This window comes from Nannobrachium achirus (assembly GCF_963921795.1).
Source record: "Nannobrachium achirus genome assembly, chromosome: 3".
Taxonomy (NCBI): Eukaryota; Metazoa; Chordata; class Actinopteri; order Myctophiformes; family Myctophidae; genus Nannobrachium; species Nannobrachium achirus.
Genome location: NC_137812.1, coordinates 62,755,022 through 62,782,349, shown reverse-complemented (window position 1 = coordinate 62,782,349; position 27,328 = coordinate 62,755,022). Strand labels below are relative to the sequence as shown.

The following is a 27,328-nucleotide window of genomic DNA, read 5'->3' as shown; positions in this document are numbered from 1 at the left end:
TATGACCACGACTACAATAAATACTACACCACTGATGACCTTTTATATGCACTAGCCTACCATATCAATAATGTGTGGCAGTGTTTATTTCAATGTTTACCAAAGCTGAGGATCATTTATTTAAAATTATATTATGTATCACTATTTACAAAATCATTTACAAACTCATGTAGATCTTTTTTTTTCTGATGAAACCAAATTGTATTAAAACAATCATTCAGAGATTATGTGAAGGAATACTGCATTGATTGAGATTCTTAAATACACAAACATCATTATGGTGAATATAATATGCTTATCCTTGAATGCTTCAAGGATAATTCCTCCAGAGCAGCAGTGCGCCCATATGGTTTTCACAACTTCACTCCTGTGAAAATATAAGTCTTGGTGTGTTATATCCAGAAACAATGCCACCAGGATACTTCCTGCAAGTTCCTGGTGGCATTGTTTCTGGATATATGCTTCAAAGGGCATGTGATTTTAAGGACTTCCTTGTTGTATAATCCAACTGGAACACAGAAGACTGCAGACAAGTAAGGACCACAAAAAGGGGGATGGAACAGTCCTCTTGTCATTCCAAAGCACTTTCTATGCGCCACCTAAAGTTGAATGGGGGAAAGATTGTCATGTAATAATCCTTTCATTTTTAAAAAGGTCTGAATGTCACACGTTCCAAGTTGTGGTCACAGGCAGCACTTTTTATATTGTTAGTTTTCAAGCAAGTTCAAGTCCTCACCTAAAAAATCACACCCAGTGTGAAGTGAGCAGTGCTTTTTTTTAGTTCATTTCCTTAACGTGCCGCGAAGCTTGGCCAATGAGCCAAGTGTAAGACATACTGCACATACGTACAAACAGACAAACCCAGACGTAGGGGCGGTTAGTACCGCTCAAAGAAGTAGTCTAGCTTTAATATAAAAGACAACTCTTGGCATGCTTTGCATGCAAAATATCAAACATGACATTTGAGGTTGCAGGAGCAGTCAATTCAGGTGAGGTTTTCCAATTCCAAACCATCCACTCCAGATTGTGCTTGGGTCTTGTTTGCTCCATTCCTTCCATCTTGTGCCCTACTCCCTTTCCTTCATCTCCAGCTTTTCCTATAGTTAAAGGAGGTGGGCTAATGGGCTAAGGTGGGTTCATAGTAATCATGCATTGAAATATGCACATGGCCTCATGCATTGCTGGAATACTTCATTGCCTATCATGTGCAAGCTGACGATTTCCTCACCGCTTCTCCAAGTCCATACCTACCTGTCTTGTCCACGTGTATTTATAAAGCATCTTGGGTAAGGCAAGACCCACCCGCGGAAGCTTGTGATTGTCTGAACCGGAGGTAGGAACGCTGTGTTCACTTGGACGAAGATTTACGATTCTGACTAACAGGACATAACTCGGACGGCGCTGAGTCGGTGTCGTATCCTATGAATCCATATTCACATATTTTGTACTTACTGTACTGTCATTTCTACCCCGAACTTAAGGGTGTGTACGTCAGTGTATCGAGGAGATGCCAATCTAATCAACATGTCTGGAGGTCTGGACCAATAGAACGACAGAATGTGCAAAATAATGTATTTGGTGTTCTCCGCCGGACGCCGGAGGACTGAGCTCTGTGGTCCATGCATCTCCTACAATAAACCTGGAACCTCTGATCAAACTCTCTGCTCCGTCTGCATCTCTGCCTGCCTGCTTCTCTGCTTATCTTCTCTTCAAGCAACAAGGTTGAGAATGGTTAAATTCAACCCACAGTAACTCCGGGTATTTCTATTATAGTCTCTTTGTCTATTAAATTTAATATATACTTCATCGGCTCAAGCGGACTTCGCAACGATCGACGCAGCGACCCGCTCGCTTGTGGATCAAGTCCGCTTGAGACGGCGTGCCTCTGTCATCTCCACTGAAAACAAGCGCAACTTTACAAGAAACATCCTTACCCCAGATGCTTTATAGATACACACCTCTTTACCTTGTCCCTCCTTCCCACCCTGCTTTCCCCCCCCTTTCCCTCCCTCATCTCCCCCTTTCATTTCTCACTCCCAGGACCTTCCTCATGGATTCGTAGATGACATAGGAGATGCTGACAGCAGGGATGACCTTGAGGAAGTTGGGGGCAATTCCCCTGTAAAGTCCAGCCACACCATCCTGCATCACAATGGTCTGGAATAGAGCTATCATGGAGGGCTGGGGTCCACCTTTTATAGAGGCTGGTGGGGAAACACAACACACAATGTCAGCTAATGTTTTTTTTTGCTTGCATGATAAATGTTTAATTCTGAACATTTACAGTCAACAGCCAAGCATGTAAACAACATGCTATAACTTGCAACAAAACATATTTAGAGTAATTCAGAGAGGAAGCAACCTACAGTAGTTTTTATTTCTTGTTTCTTTTTCTTTTCTTCTTCTTTTTTTATCAATGCTGTCGGGTGGGAATTGATACTTTACAGGAACCGATGTACTTATTATTTAGCTATTTAAGTTATTGTGACTTATTGTGATTATTTGCAATGGTTATATATATATTCATAAAACTCATATAACCAAATCCCTAACAATAATAGATCTACAAACGCATTACAATGTGGCACATTGTGCGCTTGTAGATATAGAGAATCATTTGTGCTACTTTTGCATGACACTGTCACACAACAAAGTATAAAATAGGGCATTCATTTATGAAAAAAAAAATGAAGGAAAAAAAAAAGATTATTTATTCACACCTTGGGCCTGCATGCGGGTACGGACCAGGGCTAGAGGGTAACTGGCCAACTGTCCACAGGTACTTGACATGGCGCCGCAGCCCACCAGAACCAAGACTCCTGGGTCACCTGAACCTTTGTTTCTTTGCAACCAAGCATTCTTCAGAGTCTGATGGTAAGCAGGGATGAGAAGGTTAAAGGCTTTGTGTGTGTGTGTGTGTGTGTGTGTGTGTGTGTGTGTGTGTGTGTGTGTGTGTGTGTGTGTGTGTGTGTGTGTGTGTGTGTGTGTGTACTTGTATTACAGTAGAGGTATATGCACATGCATAAACTGAATGGCAAGTGGCTGTGTGAGTTTAACATAATTTCACGTCATTTAATGCAATCAAATAGGACTTTTCTTTTTGGATGTATGGGCTGTCAAGGCCAGAAAGTAGTTTTTCCCGCATAACTTCCAGGTATGATGATGATGTCACGTGCATACCCTCTATACTAGCATACTGTAGTAGAATTTCAGAAATAGACGTTGTAAGGAAAACCCCAGTTAGGTAGTTAGGTTTACAATTAGGAAAACATTCAGGTTGTAATAGAAACGTGTGTGTACATGCATGTGCCTGACCTCATAGACAGCTAGGTCGATGCCAGCATATGGAATAATGCCCAGAAGGTTGGGTATATAGCCTTTGTAGAAGGCCTTGAGTCCCTCCTTCTCGAGGATCTGCCTGGCACAGTCTGTGATCCCAGAGTACTGGCCCGTTTTCCTCAAGGTCAGGCGGGTTTTCAGCACCTGTCAGAGGGAAAGGAGGAGAAGGAGAAGTTAGTTGAAAATATCGAACAGGAGGCCTTGTTCTTTGTCTTATCTCTAGGGATGGGAGATGATGGGACGATAATCTTTATTATCGTTTGACACGTGATAAAAAACACTCACAATAATCGTATCGTGGAGATTTACATTTATCGTGAAATTATCCTCCGTCATGCACTGGGATCAATTCACCTTTTATTTGCCGAGCTGCATATCCGGTACAAAAAAACTACTCTTTACCAAATCTCTCTACAAGCTCACGACGCGTTGTGAGCTTGTAGATCTGCTATTTTTTGGCAAATGTTCTGCCTCAGGATTATGGATCCTGGGGATATTGTGATTATCCCGATAATATTGTAAATCGCAATTTCTTTGGTCACAATAAACGTGACTTGGAATATTCATGTTGCCCCATCCCAACTTACCTCCATGGGATAGATGGCAGTCTGAGCAGTCGCTCCAGCCAATGAGCCGGCAACAAATCTTTCGTGAACCCTCAGAGTTTGTCTGTCCCCTTTGTCACGCATCAGGCACTTGATCTACGATAGAATGATGGAGCATTTAAAACATGCTACATTTGAAAAGTTAGAGAAACTGTATTATGTAGAAGGTATAAGTTGTATTAATGATGAGCCAAGTGACAACAATTATTAACTATCTACAGCATAAAATATGAAGATGACAGTGTTGGAAAGATTGAAAGATGAAGGACAGGGAATGAATCTTTATGCAAAGAAACACATCATAGATGCCAGGCCACCTTTTCATAAGCCGCAAACTTGATAGCAGTCTCTGGGGCGATTTTGAGAACATTGACTCCATTGCCTCTCCAAAGAGATTGCAGTCCTCCCTCCTTCACCATAGCCTTGAGACCCTCCCATAAACTCTGTTTTCCTGCAGCAGTGGAACCATGTACCTGGGCGAAGGAGGCTTAGTGGGTATTGAGTGACTTTATAGTAACCAAAAGGTCTTAGCTTTGAATTCACTTCACAACCAACGTGTTGATACACACACAGCCACATGCCCTGTTGAAGGGCACTGAACTGCCCTAAACTCACTACTTCGCCACTCACTCATTCATGCACGTATGCACACACACACACACACACACACACACACACACACACACACACACACACACACACACACACACACACACACACACACACACACACACACACACAGTCAAATTATTGTAAATCGTACTTTATTGCCTACCTGCGATGCGGCAATAGTATGATTCTGATTCTTTTCTATTGTATAATTAATTATCTATTTTCATTTATTCTTTCTAAATGAAAAGTAGATCTCTGAACTCTCTTTGGCACATATCAGGAATAAAATTAGAATAATAATACAAATTAAAATAAATCATTAAAGGCAGAACAACAGATAAAGAACAACTGATATTTACACACTAGTCCATATCTAGACAACAATGTAGGTTTATGTTTTAATATGATTATATGGAAATTAGGTTTTGAAAAGGTGACTGGAAAAGGAAACTGCACAGTGATGACTTCACAAGTGGTGGAAGTAGCTAAATGTGAATAATGTATTGACTGTTCTTAGCATAATATTGGCCTATAAATATACATTGTAAATGTACATTCTTCCACTCTTGATATCACCTAACTGCTCAACTGTATGATTATTGAATGCTGGGGCGGGGCAGATTTAGCTTTATAAAACATTTATTATTTATGGTAAAGCCAAATTATAATGATAACATAGGTGCACATTTTACATTAATACTATAGGATTTGAATTTCCAGTATTCCAAATGATCTGTTGCCCTGCCTTTAACCACACAAAGGTGTTCTAAATGGGTAAATGATTGCTGATGGTCACTAGTTTGCATGGGATTCACTTTGGTTTGCAACATAAAATTCCAGTGTGCCATAGGGCATTCACAAATGCCCTATTAGTATTCGAATTATTCGACCTCAAAGTATTCAAATAGTCGAATATTCGACAGGACTGGCCAAACTATCAAATATTAAGTTGCGAGGCGTTGTGAGCATGTAGATCTGCTATTTTCACAATATTTATCTGCGGAACCGAGTCACATTAAATGTAATACCTACAATTCCAAGTGCTTGTCAGGGTGGGGGTCCCCAGTTCAAATATGTTTATTTTGGGGGTCACAGCCTAAAAAGGTTTGAGAAGCCCTGGTATAGAGCATTAACAAATTCATCCACCAGGGGCATTGACAACTCATTCTTATGACTTCCTATCTAGCCAAGCTTTATAAACTATATATATTTTAAAGAGAAAACAATAAAAAAAAATTAAAAAAAAGCGAATAGTTACATATTTTAGTGACATAACAACGTCGAATAGTGACATATTTTACATTAATACTATAGGATTTGAATTTCCAGAATTCCAAATGATCTGTTGCCCTGCCTTTAACCACACAAAGGTGTTCTAAATGGGTAAATGATTGCTGATGGTCACCAGTTTGCATGGGATTCACTTTGGTTTGCAACATAACATTCCAGTGTGCCATTAGAGTTCCCTGAACCCAAACCTGGAAGAAAACTTTGACGCGGTCCAAAGGAGCAGTTCCAGTTCGGGATACAGATCCAGCCATGGCTCCAGCCATCAGCTGCCTCCACATGAAGCCAGACTTCTTCTCCTCCTCTGAGAACTCAGTTGGGACCGTAAGCTGTTCACCAATATCCAACATCTGATTCAAACCGGGGAGGGAAGGTACAAGAAGAATTAGAATGTTATGGGAACAAAATGAGCAAAGAGAGGAGAAAAGAGAAGGATTTCCAATTGATCTCACTGTGGTGGAAAGATTCACAAAGGACAAGACAACGCTTTGTCCAGAGAATAGAAAAACTCTTTAAAACTATTTAAAAGTATCAAATAAAGAAGGTTTTATTACGACTGTTCATGAACATGTCAGTGCAGAGAATGACAATGACAGTTCAAGTTTGAAGCAGAATGCGAATAGTCTGGATCCAGCCTGTTCGCTCCGTTCCACATTTTGTATTGTCTCTACGCATCAGACAATACAAAATGTGGAATGGAGCGAACAGGCTGGATCCAGGCTAGAATGCGAAAGCCTCATAGCGCGGATTCACACTGCAGTCTGATTGATTTGAACTGTTCCCGAAAACAGTTGCCTTGTCCCCGCTGTCCACCATTCACATTGGCCAAAATTCGTCTGTGCCTAGACTCCCTGGAGTACACTTCATTCAACTGTAATTGTATTTGTGTGCCTCCCGGGGGCGCTGCTGACTAGGGGGCTTTGGGAGATATAAAACGTCATGTCATAGAAGAAGAGTATCTTCTATCTTGTCAGAATTTAGAGCGAATATTAAAGTTTTTCTGTGTTACTGACGCTATCTTGAGTTGTAACAATAACAGAACAACAATACACAACCAAAGCAGTGTGTGCTGGCTGTCTTTGAAACATCACAATGTAACGCTGTCTGTAATCATCGCACAACAGTAACGTTACTGGTGCATCCTTGGTATCTTAATAGTGATAGTGATATAATGATCTTGTAAATTTCATCTTAGCTGAACCCGACCGTCACCACTTCCTTGTTCATGGAACGATAGCTTCACATTGCAGCACACTGTTCTTGGGAACGCACCAAACGGACTCGAGACTACCTCCGGAGGTGGTCTCGGGGCGGGCGTTTCTGAGGGCAGTACGCAGGCTTCACACTATCAAAACATCTGCCAAGTAGCCACGAGTGCGCACTCGAGACCAGTAACGTTACTGGTGCACCCTTGGTATCTTAATAGTGATAGTGATATAGTGATCTTGTAAATTTCATCTTAGCTGAACCCGACCGTCACCACTTCCTTGTTCATGGAACGATAGCTTCACATTGCAGCACACTGTTCTTGGGGACGCACCAAACGGACTCGAGACTACCTCCGGAGGTGGTCTCGGGTGGGCGTTTCTGAGGGCAGTACGCAGGCTTCACACTATCAAAACATCTGCCAAGTAGCCACGAGTGCGCACTCGAGACCGCAGTGTGAATCCGCCCTTATATACTCTTTCACAGGTAATGTATGTGAAACATTAAGGAGAGGAAGGGAGTATCGAACAGCATTGACAGATCTTGTGTGGTTTTGCAAGGTTCACATATCATATATCAGGATGTGAAGTGATTATATTTTGATATCTGTGATGCGCTATATGACCCTGAGATGCCAACTGCTGGTGGGGGTGTCGCTCAAGATTATATTTTGCCTCTACAACAGGGCCGGGGTGGGCAACTTTGATGATGGCGAGGGCCACTATATTTCCACCTTCACTCCAGAGGGCCACATTGCATATTGCTACTTCCTACTTTGTCATTCTAGTGTCTCATACAAAAGAAGCAAAATGCGTTTTGAGCTTGTAGATTGGCTATTGGCTATGCGTTTTGAGCTTGTAGATTGGCTATTGGCTATTTTTGGCGATTGGCTAGTTTTGCTTCCTTTGAATTGGAATCCTGAATTATTTTTTTGTTATTTTTTTAATTGGAATCCTGACATTTAACATTTTGATTTAATTTCAAACACATTTAGTTATATATTCATGTTGACTCTATGAACCTAAATAAAAATACCTACATTGGACATAAAAGAAAATACATTTGAATACTACTATACTAGTCATTAAGCTACTAATATAGACTGACAGAATTAAAGCAGGTCATGTTTGGAATTGTAACAGGTGAAATCAATAATATATCAGTATTCCGGTATTAACCAGCGGGCCGCATTAAGTGAAGGTGAGGGCCGCATGTGGCCCCCGGGCCGCCAGTTGCCCATGTATGCTCGACACTCACCGCTCGCTGTCTCCAGCAGTGCGCCACATCCTCCATGCTTCGAAGAGATTTAAACAGGAAGTAGTCTCGCCACTCATTCCAGTCAATCGTCATGGTGCTGTCCTTGTCCATACTAGCTGACACGCACGAGAACGAGAACGAGAACACACACACACACACACGCACACGCACACGCACACGCACACGCACACACACACACACACACACACACACACACACACACACACACACACACACACACACACACACAGCTGCTGAGCCAATGGGAAGCTCAACCTGAGCAGGAAACAGGTATGCCACCTTCTGGAAAGCCAATTCATAAATGTAATGATAGTGACCACTGCAAGCCCCTATCATGTGTATGTGTATTTTGTCCAAACATCACACAAATTGGAACACAGTATCTCTATAGTCATGTGATTAAGACAGATCTGTCCCATTTTTTTTAATATATAATATTATATAATATTTCCTGTAACAGACCTCTCCAGTATCCTGGCAGCATCCTCCAAACTAATGTCCACACCAATAGTGTGTAGAGAGTGCTGTATCTCAGCTGCATCGATGATACCTGCAGAGAGCCAGAAAAAGAAAGAACGGAGACTAATAATGAAATCCTTTGATATTGGTCTCATATGTCATTTTGGGATCCATATAATATTTGGAATTATAGCAGGGGTCTTCAACGTTTTCAGGCCAAGGACCCCTTAGTTAGAGAGATGAAGCAGAGACCCCCACAACTTTTCATAGATTCCATATTGTCATCGTTTGACAGCTCAATCATCCGTGTATTTTGGATTCATGTCAATTTGTGTTTTCAAATATTTAACCACTTGAGCCGTCACTACCTAATAAACTTGACCTTTTACTCTGAACTTAGTCTGCTCTTTTTAAACCTCTTTGCAAAAAATAGCCGATCTGCTACAGTTCTTAGAATATGGACACTATAGGGTTCAAGTTGTTAATATAAAAAGGATTGGAAGATTTGGAGGACCCCCTGTAGTAACTCTGAGGACCCCCTAGGGGTCCCGGACCCCCAGTTGAAGAACCCTGAATTATAGTATCAATACAGTACAGACCATCATTGTTCCTGTCCAAGCTGCGGAACATGAGTTTGAGCTGCTTCTCATTGCTCTGCAGGTACTGGCTGAATTCTTCCAGGTCTAGTTCCCCATCCTGGTTGATATCCGCTGACTTCGCTATCTGCAGGGGTTTTGGGCATAGGATAGGACAGTGTTTCTCAACCTTTTTTCTGCATGGGCACACTTTTCATGTCAAAAACGGACTTGGAAATAACGTACTTGATACAGTCTTTTTTACACTCTCTACCAAATCACTTTGCCAAAAAATAGCCGATCAACAAGCTCAAAAGGCGCCGCGCTGCGACACGTTGTGAGCTTGTAGATCTGCTATTTTTGGGCACATTTTCCACCCCAGGATAATGGATGTTGGGGATATTTTGATTATCGCGATAATATCATAAATCGCAATTTCTTTGGTCACAATAATTGTGACATGAAATTTTCATATCGTCCCACCCCTAGTATAGGACGGTGATGAAGGGGGGGAAATGTTAAAACACTGTCTGTCTCTCTCTCACACACGCACGCACGCACGCACGCACGCACGCACGCACGCACGCACGCACGCACGCACGCGCACACACACACACACACACACACACACACACACACACACACACACACACACACACACACACACACACACACACACACACACACACACACACACACACACAGTAAGTCGTCTTGATTTATGAGCAATGAATAATTAAAGCAGAGAGCTCTTTTTGTTCTCGTACTCATTCAGTAAATGTGCTTATTGTGACTGGTGGACTGTGTGGTAGGGACAGGACAATATGGTTTAACACCTGCTCTTCAGCTCATTGCCAACTTACCTTATACTGTACGTGAGCAAATCCCACCGGCTCCTGAATATTATTATACTAATACAACCTCAGTCAGACCTACTTATGAGTGTGTGATATACAGCCACAAGTGAGTTAATGTCTACAAGTGTGTATGTGAGTGGGACTATCTATGTGCTCTGTTGTTCACCAGTCAACAAAGCGGCATTATTCTCCTCTGCAATCACTAAGCACAAGCCGCTGTTCCCAAGGGCATAGAGCTTCATGTCATGTCTCAACATGATTAGAATTCCAGGACTAGGAGAAACAGGAAGAAAAAGTGAAGAATACGGATTTACATTTTCAGCATTAAGCTGGCAGGTTTCCAGGTATGCATTCAAACTGGTCGATGCCTGAATACTAGAACTCGCAAGTGAAACTGGGAGTGATGACAAAGAAATAAGCGGACAAATTGGAAATTGAACGCTATACATTTGATAAATGGGGACTCTCTCTGATTGGCAGAAATGTGGCCACCCACCTGCAAATGAATTTTCTGTTTATTAAAATACGATACTGAACAAACACTATTATATAGCAATGAAGAAAATTGAAAAGGAAATTATTTTAATATGACTGGACACATCATAATGGCTCCAACTCAATCTACTACACTTGCCTTTCTGTTCCACCTACATTACATAATGCATGTTGATCCTAGAGTGACAGCTGGCCCTGGCTAGGCCTAATACATAATACTGAAGGGCACAGGTTCAACTGCCAATGTGATATTTTGAATTCATATTCAAAATCCCCCCCCTTTCATTTACACATTACCCCTTTCAGTATTACATATCGCCGTTGTCAGGCGGAAACCTCGCATGTCCAAGTTTCAAATTTGTATGTTCTTTCGCAAAGTAAAGCCCTGCTTCATCGTACAAGGCTGTCGCGAAAACAGCAGATCTACAAGCACACAACGCCTCGCAACGCGAGGCGTTGTGTGCTTGTAGATCGACTGTTTTCACTAGTTTAAATCATTTTTAAAATGAATATGCAAAACGAACGGTTTTGGACATACACGGTTTTCACCCAACAACGACGATATACTGCAGGCATAGACACTAAAATACAGTGTACCACTCCTGTCAACTTGCCACTGTGTTCTGCTAAGTGCTGAACACCAGTGCTGGAAACCTTCACGCAGCAGTCAACAGCACCACCTGACACACTCACTTATGCAATATGCAGCCTGCCACTTAAAAGAGTGGGGTAAGGAGTGTCTCTATATCATAGGGCTATACCATGTTACAACAACACTGATCAACCAATCAGAAACAGCGCCTATAAGGGAAAGCCGAAAGTAAGATCAACTGTGAGTGACAGAAAGAGAAAGGTTAGATCCCTCGTCTTAAAAAAGGCCTTCTCCTAGTACCAAAATAGACAACACGCTGTCCAGCACATGAGTCACACAACATCCTCGTTATACTGTACAGAGAGAGAGAGAGAGAGAGAGAGAGAGAGAGAGAGAGAGAGAGAGAGAGAGAGACACAGACAGACAGACAGAGAGTGAGAGTGAAAGAGAGTCAATATTTTTGTTTTAGGCATATTTAATCAGAGAGGATCAGAGTGGGTGACAATGATATCACAAGGAAAGAAGATATTTCCGGAGATAAAATGGCAACAAAAGTATCAGAATACGATTTTTGAGCAGGATCTCCTCACACCTATGCTATAGGACTCACCTAACAGGGTTTTCAAGATACTCAAGGGACCAGTGCCCATGTACCTCAGAACTGTCCAACTATACTTCAAAAGAGTGAGAAATGTCCATGGGTACAACACCAGAGGGAGCTCCACTGATCTCATTTCCCCCCAGATTCGGCATGAGAACATGGGGATGTATTTTATTATTATGCCACCAAAAAGTGCAACTCCCTACCCTCCTTCAAAACTGCCAACAAGAGCATCTGTCTGCAACTTGCAACTGCAGTGGACCTAGACTAGCCTCGCGTAGCAAGGCTTACTCATCTGCGAAGAGAAAAGCCTGGGAGATATATGAAGCAGAAAGAGTTCTAGGAGATGGGAGCTTGTTTGTTTCGCTGGGGGATGTAAACAAGACTGCAACGCATGACATAACTTCTGCTAAACGCAGCACTTCCGCCACTTCAGCTAGAACCAACCGGAAGTCATATCGTGCCCAGGGTGACCTAGACAAGTCTTCAAGCTTGCCAAAATAAATTACCCCCCACTGTTTTTCTGTAGATATACTTTTACTTCTCCTAGTATTGCATTTACATAATCATAGTCTAGTAGAGTATTTGTGTGTAAGGTACTGTGTGTGTAGTTCCTCTCTCCTCAGTCTCCTGCCTTATACTGTAGAGAGAGACTGCTGTTGACCCACACACCTCTTGCCAATACAAACAGTCTCAGACAGATAGTGGGGGAGTGTAGGCTACTGTAGGTATTCACAATAGAGTGTTTCTGTTATTAACAAACAGCAACACATTTGACACATGGAACAGTAATCTGAAAGCAAAGTGAAGCTGCAGAAATGCAACACATTGTGCCATCCCAATAAAGAGATAGTTTAGATTTTTTTTAATGCATAAGCTGCCTGATAAGTTAACAGGCCCTTGTTGCCAGGCAACTACTGCTCAAAAATGTTTCAGATTATGTCAAAGGTTACACCATAACCACATGTGAAGTTGAAGATATCCATTACCAAGCATGGATAGAATTTCTTTTTTATATAGCTTATTATTTTGTTCCCAATGTTTTCTGTATTAAAGCATATTCTTGGTGAGCTTTCAGAAACTGATAAATATATTTCATGAATGAAAGTACCACATTAAGAACTACACAACACATAGGCCTAATAGTCTTGGTTGTTGTGGATCAGCAATGTAAGGTGAGAAAAACACAGAGAATAGAATAGAGCATACACACACGCGCGCGCAGAATGTGACACCACCGCGCACGCGCGCCATCTGCCATCGCGTGCCAACAGTGTTGTGGGTGTAAAGCAGCCAGCTAGGGCATGAGGGCACAGTAGGAGGTTAATAACGGTTTACCTTGTCCACAGAGCGCCGGGACAGCCCCCGGGCTGCCAGCCCCGTCCGCAGCTCATGGATGTCTATCCGTCCATCTTTATTGAGGTCCAGTTGATCGAACAGGTCGGCCCACCTCTTCGCCCTCCTCTCCGCGTCCGAACCGCTGCCACCGCTGGCGCTGCCCTGGCATCGCGCGCATAGGAAACCATTCCATGGTGGTCCCATGACTCCCATGTCTCACGGGCGGATAAGGTTGGCCGATGATGGCTGCGGAGCAAATTCAGGGTTTCACCAAAAGGATTGTGTTTCGGTGCCCAGCACACTGTAGCCTATACTGATAATACTGTAGATTGTAATATTCTGATTAAAAAACAGTTTTGCGCGCGTCTGTGCGCCTGTTTTGGGGTTCCTTTCCTCTCTGATCACAGTGCGCAAACCGTCAAATTATTAAGACAGCTCATTTAAACTAGCTGTAAAATATTATTCTGTTTATTTGTGAACGAGGAAGCGAGAAACTCAACACCAGTCCTGACTATTGTTGTAGCTTACATTAGGAGACGAGTCAGACGACAACCCCGTTTGAGTAGGTTTATGAACAATCCCACGATCCGTAACCAATACAGAGTAGGTTCATCATGTATTTAATGGTAACCGATATCTTCATATAGTACCCAATACATGCCCTTCATTCCGCAAGTCGAGCCAAGAGCTGGATCGTACTGGTCACGTCCGCGACGCAGCGAACAGGCGCACGTAAAAGGCAGGGCAGAGACATAACGCATCGTAGAGGAGAATCCTTGTAGCTCAATCCATACACTGTATAAGCCACTTACACAGAAACACTTTGTCACAGTAAGGACAGTGGGAGAACATCCTGATGCCACATGATCCACACTGTGTCCTTGGTTCTTCGTCAATGTCCTCCACTCCTTGTCTCCTTCCGCAAGTCAACAGCGCCTGTGGATCATATTATCATAGTATTCGTGTTTTGAGTCTGCGCCTTTTAGAGTGGCTGCAAGACTAGAAGAAAAACACGATTGATGTTCTTAGACAAAAAAAAGCAAATAGCTAGAGTATACGTATGAATTAAAATGGAGTGGGTTTATTATGTATTGTAACATACTGTTTAATTTCATTAGATTTCACAGTCATCCACTATATTATATAGAATAGAACGAGCACATCATTTCAAACTAAAGTAAGGGCGACCAAATTAAACGGGGCAGCTTCTCAATGGAGAAGCGCGCTGTTCTATTCGGTTCCTCAAGCTCTGTGACTATGTCACTGTGACATGATGAGTCAAGAAAGTCTAGGCTATCTGTTCTCCCTGATCCGTCGTTAATCAGGTCTAAGTAGGCCTTAATTGCTCAAATCAAAAGCCATAAAGTTGACTGCAATAGATAAAAAACGCACCAAACTATGATTTCTTTCCCCAACAGATGACATAATGAGTGATGTGTTGCTGTTGCCAATAGCCACCTGCTCTTCTGTCATCAAATCACTCTTTTGTGCAAACATCTGCTCCAGAGCAGGCATCAGGATATATTGTTGATAGACTGTATACAGAGTGCTCTTCATCCCTGACCACACACAGAGACAAATTGCCCGTGGTTTAATTTCCTTATTGTTTGTCCTGGCTTGTTTTATACCACCCACCTGTTAACAGATCCAGCAGTGGTCCCGGTACATTGCGTCCAAAGGCAGCACAGCACGTACACCTACCTTTTAACTCCTCATCTCATCTGCAGTCTGTTAGATCGACATACCAGATAAACGAGCCTATATAAGGCTAAAGTCTGGGAGGTTGGCAGAACAGAAGACAATTGGAGAACCTGCAGTTGTTACAACAAAGTGTTTCTTAATTTCCTTCTGACAGAGCTCAGCTCAATACAAAATGTGCAGGGGACTGGCCGCTCTGCCTTCCTCCTGCCTGGAGAAGTATGTATCATATATGGGTTACTGTGTTTAGTAGCCTACAAAGTTTTCAAACAATTAACTGTGTTTTCCAGCATCTATGTTCATCATGTGATTTTGTGCTGCTTTTTTTCAGGGCAAAGGGGATGCGGATGAAGTTAAGTCACCTTGCTGAAAAACAGGAGTGGACACATCACAGACACCAATGGATTCACCACAGACACCACAAGTATGCTTGCTGGAAGACCCATTTTGACACCGAATTAGACTATCTTATTCAAGGATGTTGCTGTTCATCTGGCTATATTATTCTCACTGCAACATGGCTGTATGTCTCATTTTCTGTCAGGTCTCAGGAAGACAAAGTACTTCAGGATCTTGAATCTCTTTTAAACAATGAGGGTAAGAACTTTTCTCTTTTTACAAATTGTATTTTGTATTTGCAGGCTCATTCCCCGCCTACTGTTGCAGACAGGTGGGGGCAACATTTATTCTTTTGCAGGGGTGGTCCTAGTGAAAGTCAAACTGCTAACAAGGACCTCTATTGCTCAGTCTCAAACAGCTTGTGACAAAATTCAGCATGTTGTCATCTTCTCAAGATAAAAGGACTGTTTTTTTCCCTTTACACCTCAAATTAATCTAATTTCACACATTACTGTACGTTCTTTTGTTCGTGTTGGTCTTCCCTGCTTGTCCCATCCTCCGGTAAAGGTGGTCTACAGGTATTCCGCGGTTTCCTTCGCTCAGAGTTCAGTGAGGAGAACCTGGAATTCTGGCTGGCATGTGAGGACTACAGGGTCACCCCCTCACATCTGCAGAGTGCCAAGGCCAGCAGCATCTACAGCCAGTTCATCCAACCTGATGCCCCACAGGAGGTTGGTGTTGAAAGCAGGGTGAAAACGCTGTGTGGCTGTGTGTGGAGGGGGGGGTACACGGTTAACTTTGTTTTCTTTTCTTCATGTCTCTCGTTTGTTGAATTTATACATTAGCCACTTCTCCCATCTTTTTTGAAAGCATTTCATGTCTTGAATATTGTCTATGAAGGTCCGCCACTGTTTATAGTCTGGTATATCACGCCAAAGCCTTCTTTCCAGCAGCTATAGGAGGATCTTGACCAAGTTGAAAGCTGACATATTAGTCATAATAATCTAGCTTTCATCAACAATAATACATAGTTCCTACAAGCTGAACAGAGTTGTAGCAATCCAGACGACCAGTAAACTTTATACTGTAAAGCAGTGGTTGTCAAAGTGGATTCCAGGGACTCTGTGGGTTCATTTATGGGGGTCTAAATTGACCCTTACAAGTCTGTAACTCTGACGGGAGAGTGTTTTCTGCTGGTGTTTCAGTCCGAGTGTATCAAAGGGTGCGTTCGGAAATGTGCACCGGGTGTGTGCTCAGTGTAGTGAGTGCCTAAACCCAACCCTAATCCTAAATTCCTAACCTCAGTAAAACTATGCCTAAAACTAACCCTAACCAGACCCAGTGCGCATTTCCGAACGCACCCTTTGATACACTCGGACTGAAACACCAGCAGAAAACACTCTCCCTAATTCTGACAGTGTACAAATGGAACCAAATGAACCCTAACAGGTCCATTTGGTTCCATTTGTACACTGTCAGAGTTAAGGGGAGACCTTGACATTTGAAAGTTTGAGAAACACTGCTGTAAAGTATACTTTAACAGTGTTTGTTCTCAGGTAAACCTGGATGCAGAGACCCGTGAGACTCTGCTGAGCATGATGGATTCTCTGGCAGTGGACTCCTTCAACGAAGCACAGCAGAGGATCTACAGCTTAATGGCCAAAGACTCCTTCCCTCGTTTCCAACGCTCTTCTTACTGCATGGAAGCCACCAAGGCCTAACTGCCAAGAACTATCAACATAACAGTTTATTATCATAGATATGCCTTATAAGTGCATATGAAAGTGTATTACTCAACATTTTGATTGTGCTTTAAATCTGTATATCAAGTAGATTGTTCTAGGATTGCTTTATACAATATATGGTCCTTGGGCAATGTAAACAGTATTGCATGCTCTAAAGTGGTCTGGAAAAAAGATGCAGTCACTATAGTATTAACGAGATCAGAGAATTCAAGTGGCACGAACCCTATAGTTAAACAACAGGCTAAATTGTCAAGTAAACATAGCGCAAAGAAAATAATGCAGTGCTACAAAGTCATTATACCTGGTAAATCATCAAACCTTGCATCTGTCTAAAATGTAGAAAGAGGCTAGGTTTGATGTTTACTTGTCCTAACTTTTAGACTCTAAAAAGTCTAACTTGTTTGCTTACATTACATACATAGCATATGTGAACAAGTAACCAACATACATCTGCAAAGTATAACTAGCATCTTTCAAAAATAGTAAACAAGCTGGAATGAGTGATAAGGGTTGAGTCCGAAGAGGTGAGTTTTCAAACTATTCCTGATTTACGGGGCGGGTCATTCCACACCTTGAGTGTCAGGAGGGAGAAGAGTCTCTATAGTAGGGTCTCAAACCAAGGTTCTGTGACCATCCTCGGCAAGGATGTTTTGATGATTGATTTGACCTCTATGGACCCTTTATAAAAGATTTAGCTCCCAGGTCCCTCGCAAAAATCCTGGGCTTTTTTGCTAGAAGCTGCTAGAGTTGGTGTCCCATTAACTTTACATTACAGGGGAAAAAAAGCAAAAAAATAATCTGCTTTAAGTAACATATGAGGGGTCAAACTAGGGGTTTCTCATGATTCTGAATCCATTAGAAGCATCTGTTTTGCACAAAAAACATTCCTTGGGCTAAAAAACAGCCCCACAAGACGATGGTTTAGTACACTTCTGTGGGGGCCGTTTTAGCCCAATGAATGTTTTTTATGCAAAACAGATGTTTGCAATGGATTTAGAATCATGAAAAACCCATAGTTTGACCCCTCATATGTTACTTAAAGCAGATAATTTTTTTGCTTTTTTCCCCTGTAATGTAAAGTTAATGGGACACCAACTCTAGCAGCTTCTAGCAAAAAAGCCCAGGATTTTTGCGAGGGACCTGGGAGCTAAATCTTTTATAAAGGGTCCATAGAGGTCAAATCAATCATCAAAACATCCTTGCCGAGGATGGTCACAGAACCTTGGTTTGAGACCCTACTACTAGGGCCCTATATTCCCATTTTAAAGTGAAGAAACAAAACTAGTCAAAATAGCCGATCTACATTGGCACGTACTTTTAGGCAGCTATTTGAACCATTTAAAAATGTTTTTGAATATACAGCAGTAAAAGATGGCTAAATGGTTTAGGCATGAGGAGTAAGATCCTATAGTGTTGTCCAGGGTGTCATAAGGAAAGGAGAGACAGGCATCCTGCGTTAGCTGTGCAGGAAGGATTGCAGTCATCACTCAAACCCTAGAGGCAGAGGGGTGCCATGCCCCCAATTGCCTTGCAGGAGTCACTTGTGTTTTGAATTGGATACATGCAACCAGAAGTCAGCAAAGGGAACGCATAAGGGGAAAGACATTTTTGGGAGGTTGTATTCTAGTTCAGAAAGTATTCTCAGAAAGATTTGAAGATATGAATGTGGTTATTATAATATTACAATTGAATTATGAAACTGCATAACTTGTAATATTTACAACTTATAAAATAAATATCTAATTTAAAAGATGTATTTTGGCTTAAACCTAATTTATACTGTTGGACAATGGTACAGCAATTAATCGCACATTATTTTCTCTGAGCGATACCATCATGCAATTTTATATCCTAGGTGAAAGAAGGGTGAGTTTGACCAAATTGGTTGAAAACAGTTCAGTGGATAATGTGGTCAGGCCTTGTCCTTGAACGACAGATGACCTTGAGAACTTTCACATACACTGCAAAGGATCATGGGAATGTAAACACACGGTTGATAGAAGAGGAGGGATAACCGATTAACACAGGGAGAAGTGTGTGCATGTGGAAAAATAGTTTAACAGTCATGTAGGCTACATAGTACATACACGACATACCTGCAAACACCAAAAAGAAGAAAACACAAACTTCATATTACTCTCACTTTTGTATTTGATCATGTGGACATTCTCTGTACAGTGAACAAACAAAAATACATATGTTGATAGAATGCCACCTTCAAAATGATCACTAAAGTGAAACTAAGATATTATGGAGTGACCACTGAGGTCACTTCTGCAAGGTGAAAGCAATAACGTCATGTCAAAATCTCCATAAGGTTCCTTTAAGTTTGATCAGCTATGTGGTGCCCCCTGGTGAAGTGGCATCAGCTCACAGTTCAAGCTGCTACATACAAGGAAAGACAAAGCCTGTCTCTGTCCATCAAGGGGAAAGAAGGCCTAAATTGATTGTTGTAGTTTGTTTTCTGGTTCAGGTTAAAAACCACATACAGGGAAAAACATGGCAGGCTGCATAAAGCTGATCTTAAAGCACATAACAATAATGGTAACAGCATTGTGTAGCCTACAGCTGGTTCATTGATAACTGCAAGTGCATGGGACCTTGTCATGATGTATCCCCGCCCCCCTCCTCTCTCTCTCTCTCTCTCCCTCTCTCTACTGACCCCCTTCAAAACATTTTCTGGACGGCACCCATGTTGGCAACACTTTTTACTACCATCTATGCTTGCACATTGGAACACCTAAATATAACGCATAGCAGCTGTGTTAAACATTACTAACCTGCCATATTTTCACCCTTATGTACTGTAGTGTTTAATGTGTACAAGGAAACAAACTACAAAATCATCCTAGGGTTAAATGCCCCTTTACACTTGTAGACATCTTACAACAGGACATTGTAATAAAGGGAAGAAACATCTTATTCGATGATGATCATGACTCAGGCACTTGCACTTAGCAGCTCAGCATTTTCAATACTCCTGTCTCCTGTCCCATAGGTGAGCAGTTTGTCCATCTACTCTCATGTGGAGCTGGTAGCTGGACGGGGGGCTCCAGGCGGGCCCCTCTCTGGTCCTTTGAGTACGCTGAGGCGCTTGTGGAGGCTGGAGCTGGCCTTCTGAGTTACCTCATGCTCGATGTTTTTCCTGATGGCAACTTCGAGGTTCTTGAAGGGAGAACAGAGGCGGACATGTTAATGTGGAGTCATTCATCCAGTCTGATATGTTAGTTCTCAAACTCTGCTATAATACTGAATCACTTTGCGTGTCACTTTCTTACCTTCTTCAGTTTCTGTTGCTGGATCACCACTGTCTTTTTAGGTGCAATTTTCTTCCCTGTTGAGTAGAAGCACAAATTGGGTAAAATCTTGTTCAGTCAGAGATCTCCATTGCCTATACTGATTTCTCCAAAAAAAGGTCTATATTATGTATATGGGCAAACAGGAACAAGGACAAAGATCTTCATAGCAGCCAATATGGGCACAATACAGTTACAATGGGTACTCTGTCAATGCTTAACGGGTTCTAAGTTATAACATTGTTCCCACATTCCCAATTTGGGTGAGGCTTTTTCTTACCTGAGTGACATCTTTGGCATACAACAATATATAATAAAAATAAAACACTAGCACAATATTTCCACTTAAATTATAGAAAACGTTAATTAGTTAGCACGTTTCGGTCAAGCAAGTGAAGACAGTGTACAGTGTTTTTATTTTTACAGTTACAAGATCAGCAAATTCAAGCAACTCTATCTTCCCAGCCTCCATAATGGCTACTGCCACACACGTTTGCAACTGTTAATATTTGTTATTTCTTCCCCCTTTAATGTGAAGATTTCTCTTTTTTACCGAAAGCTATTTTATACATACCTCCTCCTTTCTTGGGTCCTTTATTCTGTTTGCTTTGTGTGGGTTTCTTTGATGAGCCAGGGCGCTGCGATTTGAACTTCTGTTTACCTTGCGCCATGTTTATTTGGAATTTAGAATTAGAAATGAAGCAGCTGCATGAGCAGCTCTATGGAGCAGCTGCGTGGTTACCTCCTTTGACCCGGACACAGATCGTCTGACTCGTCATCTTGCTCCTAAACTCTGGCGCCACCATCAGGACAAAAATGGGAACTGACCAATTCGGTGGTTTGAAAGAAAGTCATGTTATCTGGTGGAAAAAGTACTCACATGTTTCACTTAAAGTATTAAATCTGCAATATAGAAATTCTGTTAGGGTGCCCACACACCAAAATACCCAAAGTGGAATCCGCCAATGCATTTCAATGAGAATGGAGCAGTTTCATGCCAGTAGAGGATTTCTGCAAAAAACACTCCATTCTCATTGAAATGCATTGGCGGATTCCACTCTAGGTATTTTGGTGTGTGGACACCCTAACAGAATTTCTATATTGCAGATTTAATACTTTAAGTAAACACGTGAGTACTTTTTACACCAGATAAAGTAAAAGCCCATACTTTTACTTTGGGTACTTTAAGTACATTTTGATGCAGATACTTTTGTACTTTTACTCAAGTAAATGTTGAATTCTGGGCTTTTACTTTATTCTGGGCTTTTTACGTTGGAGGTGGGTGGGGGGGTGAACGTGGGTGAGGTAAAGTGGGTGGAGGTGGGTGAAAGTTAAATTAATGTAAATTTCGGAATGGTGGTGTTTCGGAATGGTGTTTCGGAATGGTGGGGTTTCGGAATGGAGGCCCGTCCCCATGCAGGGTAGTCGATCCTATTTAAAGTTTTCAAAAACATACTTTGAAAAGAGCAGATCTGCAAGCTCACAATGCATCGCAACGCATTCTAAGATTTTAGATCGGCTATTTTCAAATGGCCGAAATGTATATGGCTGAAGTGGTTAATGTGTGTTGTTTAATAATAATCAAAATTACAAAACGTTTTCAAATACTTGAAAACTAATAATAATAATAGTGGAGTAAAAGTACATTATTTGCCTCTGAGATGTAGTGGAGTAGAGGAGTAGAAGTAAAAGTACTGAAAATTGGAAGTAGGCTACTCCAGTAAAGTACGCACTTACTTTACACCACTGCTTAAGGTAGGCTACTGTTAGGCAAAATAAAGTATTGTAGAACTGGTAAAATAAATGAAATAAATGAAAACAGTCAATCAATCCACCTTCGGAGAAATAAATGCAATTTGGATCACAGTGGCTTTATTCCCTCTTTATTGTACTGACGTGAAAGAGAAATCTCTTGATTCATGACTGCACTTTACAGCATTATATTCATATACATGTATATAAAAACATCCAGTTTTGAACTATATCCACGTTACAAAACTAAACCAGATCAAATGATTATCAAGAAGAACAACATACTTGCACTTAAAGAGGCCCTCTGAACAACACTCCTCCCAGGTCACGCTAATCAATGGCTAGTAGAACACAAGCAGGGCGGGTCAGATGACGTGGGTAGGATGGGACAACCAGCACTAATCATTTTGGCACCTCATTACTAGGGCATTCACCAAATATTCGAATATCAAAGTCACTATTCGACGTTGTTCATCAAAGTCGAATATTCGCTTATTTATTTTTTTAATTCTTTTTTATTGTTTTCTCTTATATAGTTTATAAAGCTTGGCTAGATAGGAAGTCATAAGAATGAGTTGTCAATGCCCCTGGTGGATGAATTTGTTAATGCTCTATACCAGGGGTTCTCAAACCTTTTTAGGCCGTGACCCCCAACATAAACACATTTGAACTGGGGACCCACACCCTGACAAGCACTTGGAATTGTAGGTATTACATTTAATGTGACTCGGTTCCGCAGATAAATATTGTGAAAATAGAAGATCCACATGCTCACAAGGCCTCGGCTATTTTCACAATGTTCGCCTCTTGCTTACTTAATATTTGACAGTTTGGCCAGTCCTGTCGAATATTCGACTATTCTAATACTTTGAGGTCGAATAATTCGAATACTAAAAATCACTATTCGTGAATGCCCTACTCATTACTAGCCATTTCCTGTACCTTTTCAGGGGAAGTTGGCAGGACACCATTAGTAATAAAGTAATTACACTGTGACATCAAAGGCTAAAATGGACGATACAATTGTTTAAAACAATGTGTTGTGATATGCTCTTGTGAATCTAAACTACTTTGGCAAATCCATCCCTTTAGGTTTGGGTGCAAGATATCACTACTCTCTGGAGAATCGTAGCTTATTAACCACTTAAACCCTATATTACTGTGTTGACTGGAGTCTCCCATGGGGGTCTGTATATGATGGTCCCAATCCCAAATCTCCAAAAATAGCTGAACAACAACCTAAATGCACAGGGACGCTAGGGTTCATGTGGTTAATGATGATGATCATGGCTTTGTCCGAAATCACTCCCTACTCACCAGGGGTTTTGATTGATTGATTGATTGAATAATTTATTAGTCAGAAATGTAAACAGCATGACGTACAGTCAGACATTAAGGCTGAAAGGATACAAAAAAGGCCTGGGAACTTGTTTCCATTGTGGTCCTATGTATTCAATGTATCACCATAGCGTAAAAGAATAACATAAAATGTATCTGACACTAAAGTACTTGCCTGATGGGCAAGTACAGGTCTTGTTCTACTTGCACAAAGATCATGTTCACTTGACTGACATTTTTAAACCGTGCAAGAGTGTGTGTGGTGGGGTCACAGGGAGAACATGCAAACTCCACACAGAAAGGCCCTTTCGTCAACCCCACCTAGGGTATGGGGGTCAGGACCTTCTAGGGTCAGGACCTTCTTGTGGCAACAGCGCTACCAACTGCGCCACCATGCCCCTTCGATATTCAACATCTTAAATGAAATCTGGAGAACAAAAAATATCTTACACAAGACCATAATGCAAATCTTCAATTCTAATGTCAAATCCACCCAACTAGTACCGTACCCTACAGTTCAGAAACCTGGAAGATAACCACCAACCAACATACTCAAAAAAAGACTGACATTCCTCAACTGCAGCCTCTGACGCCTCCTAGGAATCTACTGGTCCAACTTGCCAACTTGTGGGACCTCACAAAACAGGAAATAATAGACAGCCAAATCAGGAGGAGGAAATGGAACCAGGCCACACGCTTAGAGCATGTTTTGTTATTGAACTATTTTGTCTACCAAGGAGGAACCCGCAAGGCAGGAGGAAGAGAGGAGCCACCTGGAGAAGGACCACAGAATAGGAGATGAAGGCGCAGGGACTGGCAACCACTGGATCGGAGGGCACAAGACCGGAGAGGATGGAGAGTTTCACCCCAGTTCCTCTGGGAATTTCAAAGGCCTGTAAGTAAGAAAGTAAAGTTGCCATGGGAAAAAGGGCAACCCTTAACTGCTACCTACTCACTGTATATTGTGCCAGTGATCATAATTATACCCTATGTAGTGGAATAATCTTATCCCACAATGCAGCATGTAAAGTATTGTATCATCATTATGCAATGTACTAAAAGAAAAATTAAGATTATCTGTCTGGTGACCAAATAGTTTTTCAATTCAGCCAATCACTACATAGTTCCCTACATATAACAACCTATATAGGGTGTAGGGAGATGGCCGTGGAGTAAGAGGTGGAAGAGAAAGTTCTGGAGGAGGATGCCATGGTAAAGATGGCCAGAAACCCACTGATGGCCATCATATAATTTGAAGTGGCAGAACCCACTCTGCAAGGCCCTGACAGGGAATATGAGCAAGTCCGGCCCTGTGAAGCCAACTCCAGTGCGGAACCATGGCATCCCCATCAGCACAGTGGGCAGAAACCTCATGGCCTGTGCCAAAACTGGATCAGACAAGTCGTCTGCCTTCCCGCTGAAAATCTCCATCAGCTTGATGACAGAGGTCATGATCATGGCTTCAACCAAAGAACTTCTCAACCAGATCTACATGGAGGCCAGGAAGTTTGCCCACGGGACATGTGTGCATCCTGTTGTGGTGTACGGTAGCATCAGTACAGTGTGGCAGCTGTTGCCGAGCAGTTAAATAGGCCACCTGGTAATCAGAAGTTAACCATATGCTATACGGTACTTCGAGCTAGAAAGCCGACTACCTGAGTTTGACATGCAAGTGGAAGATCAAACAGTTGGACCCCCAGTCTGGGGCCAATGGAGCAGCACAGCCCAAGGCCTATTCCAACAGAGAAAGACATAAACCTCAGCATTTATATGGGTTTAATGTCCAGTATCCCACAAAGTCATATTGAAGGGACACTTAACCACTAACAGCCCCCCTCCCGAGTGCCCACCCAGGACACCTGAAGTGATGCAACGTGTTGTACAGGACTCCAGGAAGGCTGTTGCATGTGATGGGAAGAGGACAGGTGGATCTGAACACCAGATAAGGTGTAAGACGCAATGTCAGACCAGTCTACCCTGATCCGATTTTCTAAAGACTACTTATTCCTGGCTGTGGTTGTGGCAGGGCATTGTGTGACGCTCCCAGAACTGGTAGCGAGCAAACTGAAACTGAGAGTCAACAGTCAACCCAAAGCACAGCTAGGAGGGGAAAGAGGCACACCACCTACTTGACACACTGCAGCAGTGTAGCTAACGACACTGCAGAACTGAGGCTAGACAGGAAGGTGTGGAGGGCAACGATTCAGGAGGAGTTGGTGTCGGCTAGTCTGCACTCTCGTATCACACAGGGTAGAGCCTGCAGTGATGTGGAGCATGACTAAGGTCGCCCATGTCTCAAAGAGAGATCAACAAATTGACCCCCTCAAGACCGCTGTAACTGAGAGTACAATAGTGCTTGTGGAGATGAAGAGACAAGCTGATTTCATCACAACCTTCTTGTAAAAGGAGAAGGTTCCAAACGTAGCTAGACTGAGTGCAGGAGCAGGCGCTACATGACCTCAGCTTGGGAAAATGTCCTGTCGGCCATGTCTGTGGCTGCTGCACAAAGTCTGGATAAACCAGATGTGCAGCAAACCATCCCAACTACAAATTCTTCTTCAAGTCTATGGACCCAGCTGATGGCTGCTCATGTACACAGAAACGAGAGACAAAGCGATAAAGCAGAACGGTAACAGCAACAACATCCAAACCTGAGTGCTGCAAGGAAACACCCTCGGCTCCTTCCTTTTACATAATAGTACTGGACTACAACCTTAGACAGGCTATTAGAGGACGGTAGCAAGAACTCTGCTTCATTAACTCCCAGAAGGTCTACGAGACACCCTGACAGACCAGGACTATGCCACTGACATCTGCCTGCCATCTAATCGAGTAGGACAGGCACAAGAGCTCTTAACCAGAGTGTGCCACGGTTGGGCTCATGCAAAACGCAACGAAAACCGAGGTCATTAACAATAACATTCCCCAAGAACATCCGCCTCTAACAACGATAGGGGGTACTGCACTAAATACCTGGGTGCATGGGTCAACTCCAGAGAGAAGGACATTAAAGTGAGGAAAGAGCTTGCATGGACCAGAGTGTGGGAATTCAACCACGGATCAATTTCTTTTCTGCAACTGTGGAGTTAGTTTTCCTTTATGACTCTGAATGCTGGACACTACACCAGAATGCTGTGAGTGAGTGGTACTGAACATCAAACAAAACAAAAACATTACCAACAAGCGTCTATACGGGAGGCTACCAAGAGAGGATACTAGCCAGTCACTGCCTTCTGACACCGGATGGAGGGCTCGTCTGAGGACGACGTAGAGACTAGAGAGCCATATTCCAGCTACTCTTTGAACATTGTTAAAATGTTAAATGGTGTTGTTAACCTGATTGTTATTAATCTTTATAGTTACTGGTCTTGTTCAAGTTAACCATAGATACAAAAAGGGTAAGCATACACATCTGTGTACTCAACTTACAATGCAGGGATGTCCACCAAAGCTTATTCAATCTGTACATGATGTAAATAAATGTATTCAGTCATGGGGGGAAAAGGGAGCAGAGTAGTGAGTGAGTGATTTCGGACTCTGCCCATGATTCTACAATCTTCGGATATACAGTATGCTCATGTGTTTGAAGTCTCTGTGAATGTTTGAAAGCTCATGAGTTTGAAGTCTGTGTGTGGGCAGATGGAGAGGTAGTGTGTATGGTTGAGGAGGCCTCCCCAGTGTGTCGTACTAAACAGCTTAATCACTATGATCACAATGAAATAAAATAAAAAGCAGATCACAGTCAAATAGTTATCGTCATGACTTAAGTAAAACAAAAATGTGTACCTCTATTATCTTTAGAGAGAAATAATTTGCACGTCCGATGGGCAAACAGTTGCTACATATTCCTTACTCCCAACTTCCCCCGGTTCTCTTAGATTTCTTACAAATAATATTTAAAAAATAAACTAAATAC

At 42.1% G+C, this 27,328-nt stretch overlaps 4 protein-coding genes across 4 annotated transcripts in view; 1 reads left to right on the top strand and 3 right to left on the bottom strand.

Annotated features, from left to right (window-relative positions):
- The window catches only part of mri1 (methylthioribose-1-phosphate isomerase 1), an 82,149-nt gene that overhangs the window by 41,082 nt on the left and 13,739 nt on the right, over nucleotides 1–27,328 (bottom strand). The gene's annotated exons all lie outside the window — the stretch shown is intronic.
- Nucleotides 2,011–14,189, bottom strand: slc25a23a (solute carrier family 25 member 23a; the record flags this gene model as incomplete). Its single annotated transcript, XM_080722724.1, has 11 exons — nucleotides 14,057–14,189; nucleotides 13,245–13,490; nucleotides 9,386–9,509; nucleotides 8,790–8,877; nucleotides 8,307–8,418; nucleotides 6,035–6,193; nucleotides 4,262–4,417; nucleotides 3,927–4,040; nucleotides 3,316–3,483; nucleotides 2,721–2,868; nucleotides 2,011–2,204 (listed from the first exon to the last, which is right to left on the bottom strand). The coding sequence occupies exons 2-11, from the start codon at nucleotides 13,455–13,457 to the stop codon at nucleotides 2,011–2,013; spliced, it is 1,476 nt and encodes a 491-aa protein (XP_080578850.1). The 5' UTR covers nucleotides 13,458–13,490; nucleotides 14,057–14,189.
- On the top strand, nucleotides 15,065–17,009 carry LOC308281028 (regulator of G-protein signaling 5). The gene is made up of 5 exons (XM_080721084.1): nucleotides 15,065–15,161; nucleotides 15,274–15,366; nucleotides 15,487–15,539; nucleotides 15,849–16,012; nucleotides 16,838–17,009. The coding sequence occupies exons 1-5, from the start codon at nucleotides 15,118–15,120 to the stop codon at nucleotides 17,000–17,002; spliced, it is 519 nt and encodes a 172-aa protein (XP_080577210.1). The 5' UTR covers nucleotides 15,065–15,117; the 3' UTR covers nucleotides 17,003–17,009.
- cUnh19orf53 (chromosome Un C19orf53 homolog) lies at nucleotides 19,187–21,061 on the bottom strand. Its single transcript, XM_080721707.1, has 3 exons — nucleotides 20,897–21,061; nucleotides 20,305–20,360; nucleotides 19,187–20,191 (listed from the first exon to the last, which is right to left on the bottom strand). The coding sequence occupies exons 1-3, from the start codon at nucleotides 20,991–20,993 to the stop codon at nucleotides 20,048–20,050; spliced, it is 297 nt and encodes a 98-aa protein (XP_080577833.1). The 5' UTR covers nucleotides 20,994–21,061; the 3' UTR covers nucleotides 19,187–20,047.

What these genes read in the sequence shown, in the direction of transcription:
- LOC308281028 (XM_080721084.1), top strand. Translation starts at nt 15,118, where the DNA reads ATGTGCAGGGGACTGGCCGCTCTGCCTTCCTCCTGCCTGGAGAA. An exon ending in CCTTCCTCCTGCCTGGAGAA is followed by an intron (nt 15,162 to 15,273) that starts GTATGTATCATA and finishes GCTTTTTTTCAG; the next exon opens with GGCAAAGGGGATGCGGATGA. An exon ending in ATTCACCACAGACACCACAA is followed by an intron (nt 15,367 to 15,486) that starts GTATGCTTGCTG and finishes ATTTTCTGTCAG; the next exon opens with GTCTCAGGAAGACAAAGTAC.
- cUnh19orf53 (XM_080721707.1), bottom strand. Translation starts at nt 20,993, where the DNA reads ATGGCGCAAGGTAAACAGAAGTTCAAATCGCAGCGCCCTGGCTCATCA. An exon ending in AGGACCCAAGAAAGGAGGAG is followed by an intron (nt 20,361 to 20,896) that starts GTATGTATAAAA and finishes TCTACTCAACAG; the next exon opens with GGAAGAAAATTGCACCTAAA. An exon ending in AGCAACAGAAACTGAAGAAG is followed by an intron (nt 20,192 to 20,304) that starts GTAAGAAAGTGA and finishes TCTCCCTTCAAG; the next exon opens with AACCTCGAAGTTGCCATCAG.